This window comes from Sinocyclocheilus anshuiensis, unplaced genomic scaffold, assembly GCF_001515605.1.
Source record: "Sinocyclocheilus anshuiensis isolate Anshui unplaced genomic scaffold, SAMN03320099.WGS_v1.1 scaffold1423, whole genome shotgun sequence".
NCBI lineage: Eukaryota > Metazoa > Chordata > Actinopteri > Cypriniformes > Cyprinidae > Sinocyclocheilus > Sinocyclocheilus anshuiensis.
The window spans coordinates 321871-326442 of record NW_015536552.1 but is presented as its reverse complement, the minus strand read 5'-3'; the positions used below and the strand labels follow the sequence as shown (position 1 = coordinate 326442).

Genomic DNA, 4572 nt, shown 5'->3' with positions numbered 1-4572 from the left:
TTTCAGACCGATGAGCTTTGTAAAAATCGACACGTTTCAGAAAGGCAGGGCATAGAGGAGAAACAATAATGTACAGTATGTGGAAAATAATGTGTTTTTTAACCTTAAATCGCATAAACGCATTTCATTACACCAAATACACAAAATAATGTTCTTTTTAGCAACATCATATGACCCCTTTAAAACACGTCGAGGAATGCCGTCTGGCCCTACAGCCTTAAGTGAGTTAACTCTGAGAAGGGCCTTTTTAACTTCAGGTGTTGACACCTGGGGTGCCTGGTCACTGGGTGATGATGAAAGCATCCATGCTTGAGTGATGTTATTGGCCTCAAAACATGCATAGAAGTCATTTAGATCATCTGATAAAGAGGAGTCGTTGTGGCATACCTGCAGGGGAGGGGGCTTGTAGTCAGTGATAGTCTTAAATCCCTGCCCCAACCGCTGTGAGTCTCTGTTATTTGCGAAATAGCTTCTTAGTTTTTGTGCATACAGACTTTTCGCCACCTTAATATTGGATATGGGATTGGATAATTGGTTGTTAGAATAATAACCTTGTAAGTAGTGGCGCATTTACTTGTGAACAGGAATTGATAGCTGCTGAGGAAGGTGATAGTGTCTTAATTTGCAAGTCAGTGGTTGGTCCCTCAGCCTCCGGCAAACACAAGTTTGTTTTAGTTCTTGATAGTGATGAAGCTCACTGTTTACCAGTGAGACACATGCAGCTTTAAGCCTGTGATTGCTGCAGAACACAGAGGTGTCATTGTGTAATACTTGATTATGATGTCATGCTTATCATACAATATATTTGATGTTATTCAAAGTGATTAAACCTCGTTACATGGTGAAAATGTTATGTGGGCAATATTTTACCTCATTATTGACGATAGGCCTCTCTTTGTATTCCCTCCATTTCTAGACTGTGAGAAGAGTGCGAGTGAGCTGGCAGAGGAGCAGAGCCTGCTGGTGGAGATCATGAAGGTGGTGGAGAAAAGAGACAAACTGGTGAGTCTGCTGGAGGAGCAACGGCTGAAGGAGAAAGCGGAGGACAGCGATCTGGAGAGCATGATCCTCTCCAGAGGCTATCAGTTCCACTGGACCTGAACTTCTCGCACTGGATGAAGATCTGCTGTACTGACCTGCATGAAGATCTACTTTAGACTGAGAAAGCCTTATTTGAAGATCAGCTTCTGGATCTTGAACACACTGTAACACGCTTGTTTAATCAAACCCAACTGAATGCTGCCTTGTGTGTTCTTGAAAAGAAATAAACCAAAAACCAAACACGTGCCTCTTTATTAACTGAAAATGATGAATGTTTCAAAACAGGTTGCACAGCCACAGAGGTGAGAGGACTGACTACAAATGTTATTCACACTGGTGCAATGGTATTTAGTTAAAGCTATTGTTCTTGGACTTGTTTAATTTATCTTCCTGTTTTGTTGAAACTCTTAATGAATGTTTGTTCCGTTAATCAGTAAATATTCCAATAGAGGCCAAAGTTTAATGGCAGTGATAAAGTGTGTCTGTTGAGTTTTTGTTTGTCTTTTAGTCTCGCAATGAACAGGATATCTTAAGTGACCTAAAATTGCAGCTATTTCTAAAGTAAAACCAAATATCATTGTTTCAAGAATCAAGAAGTGCTTCAGAAAATGTCCAAATGGCTCTGGTTTTATTTTTGTCTGTCTGTTGCCTTGTGTAATTTATTTAATAAATGTAAAAACAATGAGTTGACTCTCCTAAATATCTTCAAAAAAAGATTAAATATGAATTTGAATGTTTAATTTCTGTAAATGTACATAATTATACTAAGACTGAAAATAATTTAGGAATACTGTTATAAGTTTTATATTTTCTAAAAGTTTATGTATATTAAAATATAAGAATATTGTGTTATAAAAATATAAAATATTTTTTATTTACATATGAATTTTAAAATGTAGTCTCTATAAATTTACAAGCTTAAGTATAAATATGAAAATATATTAAGAATAATTTTAAATGTTAACATTTGAAAAATATAAGAATATTACATTTCAAAACGTTTTGATGTAAAATATTAAGTAGTATTAAAAAGCTCGTTTAAGCAAATCGTGTAAAGTCGGTCATTTTTTATTTTATTTTTTTGTATGCATTGTTTTACATTCGGCGCATCTTCATAGCTCAAGGCAGTAATAATAAAATTGGACTCATTATATGATATTGGCAACTCGCTACGATTAACTTTCTGAACAGTCTCCCTTAGGAAAAAAGAGGGTGGGATCAAAGGATAAGGGAAGCTAGTTTTAGAAGGCTGGGCAAATAGCTGGAATTCCGTTTCCGTTCCTGTTCCTGGGATTTGACTAACTCCCTCAGCGGGGGAAATCGCATATTATTGACACTTTTCTGTCCATGGTGGTTTGTTTGAACCGATGGCGTCTTCCCCACAGAAATCTCCGTCCTCTCCAAAGTCGCCAACTCCAAAGTCTCCGTCCTCCCGAAAGAAAGATGACTCATTTCTGGGGAAACTTGGTGGGACTCTGGCCAGAAGGAAAAAGGCGAAAGAAGGTAGCGATTGAGCTTAAAATTTCGCGTTCTGAACATTAAACAAACGAACTAGTCATGACAGTTTTGCTGTGAAGTCCTCAAGTTACTACACAATTTATTCAGAAGTCTGAAGAATTCCCTCCTCCAACTACTGTACGGGCGCAAGAATCGTTTTTTTAACACGGTCAGCATTTCTATTTCTTATGTACACTTTAAAATTCGAAAAAGAAATGACAACGGGGTGTTTTTAAAGTGGCGAAAAATGTGATGTTTACATTCCAAAGTTTGTGCCGCTTTCATCAAGCGATGTTCGATTCGCGGACGAATTGTTCTTTTGAGTCGGATCTTTTTAATGAATCAATTTACAAAAGCGCTCTGAGCGATTCGTTTACGAATCAAACTGAATCAGTCCTTGCGTTTCTCCAATTCAGTTGAATCGATTCATTGAATCGAGAACCGTCTCTTAAAGGGTTAGTTCACCCAAAAATGAAAATTCTGTTATTAATTACTCACCCTCATGTCGTTTCAAACCCGTAAGACCTTTGTTAATCTTCGGTACACAAATTAAGATATTTTTGATGGCACAAATGAAGATATTTCTGATGGAATCTGAGAGCTGTCTGACCCTCCATAGACAGCAACGCAACTGAAATGTTCCCAAGTCCAGAAACGTAGGGAAAAAATAACGACTTTATTCAACAATTCATCTCCTCCGCATTACCCTGGTGACATTTTGGAGAATATCCGGTGTCAGCTGCGTCACGCCGGATCTGTTTCCTACGTCGTTGTGATGTGATCTGAATGGAAACAGCGTATCCGTGTGACGCAGCTGTCACAGAACAGCATACCTCCAAAATGGCACCAGGGTGATGCGGAGGAGACGAATTGTTGAATAAAGTCGTTATTTTTTTTCTTTTGCGCACAAAAAGTATTCTCGTAGCTTCATATAATTGCGGATGAACCACTGATGTCACATGGATTATTTTACAGATCTCCTTGCTACGTTTCTGGACTTGGGAACATTTCAGTTGCGTTGCTGTCTATGCAGGGTCAGACAGCTCTCAGATTCCATCAAAAATATCTTAATTTGTGTTCCGAAGATGAATGAAGGTCTTACAGGTTTGAAATTAATGACAGAATTTTCATTTTTGGGTGAACTAACCCTTTAAACATGTCCAGCTTATAGTGCTTAGAGAAACGAAGAGTTAACTGATTTGACAAACAGGGCTAAAATAAAATTAGAAAGGGAAGTAGTAAAAATGTTAGAAATAAAACGTACAGGAAATATATCGCAATGTTTATGGGATTGTAACTTAACCTCATTAAAGGGATAGTTGACCCTAAATTAAAATTCTCTCATTTACTCACCCTCAAATTGTTCCAAACCTGTAAGAGTTTCTTCTGTTGAGCACAAAAGAAGATATTTTGAAGAATGTTAGTAACCAAACAGCTGACGGTAGTTAGCTATTGACCAGCACTTTTAAACTTTTTTTTAAAATTTTTTTTATTACCAGCAGTGTTGAAATTGACTGTACTCAATGACCGCACTGACGTCAAAAACGCATCACAACTATCAATAGCGGTTCGGTTAAGATTTTACCTTTAAGAGATTTTTTTTGTACTCCATTTTGGCAAGTAGCACTTTGAAGTATGCACCCTGGAGGCAAGATTATACAAATATTTCAAAGTATTCAACCACACCTGAAAATGTCCGAGTCATCAAATCATTCTGACAAAAACCTCTTGACTACAGTCTTGAGAAACACTAATCAGCCATTTATAGACCTGAAATCACAGGTTGGCACATTATAAAGTGCTCTTAAGAGCTGTCTTCATCTAACACCCAGTTTCAAAAGGGTCTGGCTGCAGCCTTGCACTTGCACTCTCAGACTTGCATTCTCAGACTTGTGGCGCTTTTCCACTGCGTGGTACGACTCGGCTCGGCACGGCTCAGTACGGCACGGTTCGGCTCGGCACGGTTTGCGTTTCCACTGCAGTTCAGTACCGCTTTAGAGTGGGCGGGATTATTCACATGTCGTTATAGTTGCG

General features: G+C 38.2%; 2 protein-coding genes across 6 annotated transcripts in view; both read left to right on the top strand.

The window, feature by feature from the left end:
- Window positions 1-1281, top strand: part of LOC107701044 (protein-methionine sulfoxide oxidase mical2b-like) — a 55177-nt gene extending 53896 nt beyond the window's left edge. For all 4 annotated transcript variants that reach the window (XM_016502963.1, XM_016502978.1, XM_016502970.1 and 1 more), the window contains one exon: window positions 917-1281. In XM_016502963.1, the coding sequence (XP_016358449.1) occupies window positions 917-1101 (185 nt within the window). In that variant the 3' untranslated portion in view covers window positions 1102-1281. The remainder of the gene's footprint in view (window positions 1-916) is intronic.
- Window positions 1282-2235: 954 nt separating this feature from the next.
- LOC107701030 (alpha-parvin-like) overlaps window positions 2236-4572 on the top strand; it is a 30539-nt gene continuing 28202 nt past the window's right edge. For both annotated transcript variants that reach the window (XM_016502953.1, XM_016502946.1), the window contains exon 1: window positions 2236-2544. In XM_016502953.1, coding sequence (XP_016358439.1) covers window positions 2409-2544 — 136 coding nt within the window. In that variant the 5' untranslated portion in view covers window positions 2236-2408. The remainder of the gene's footprint in view (window positions 2545-4572) is intronic.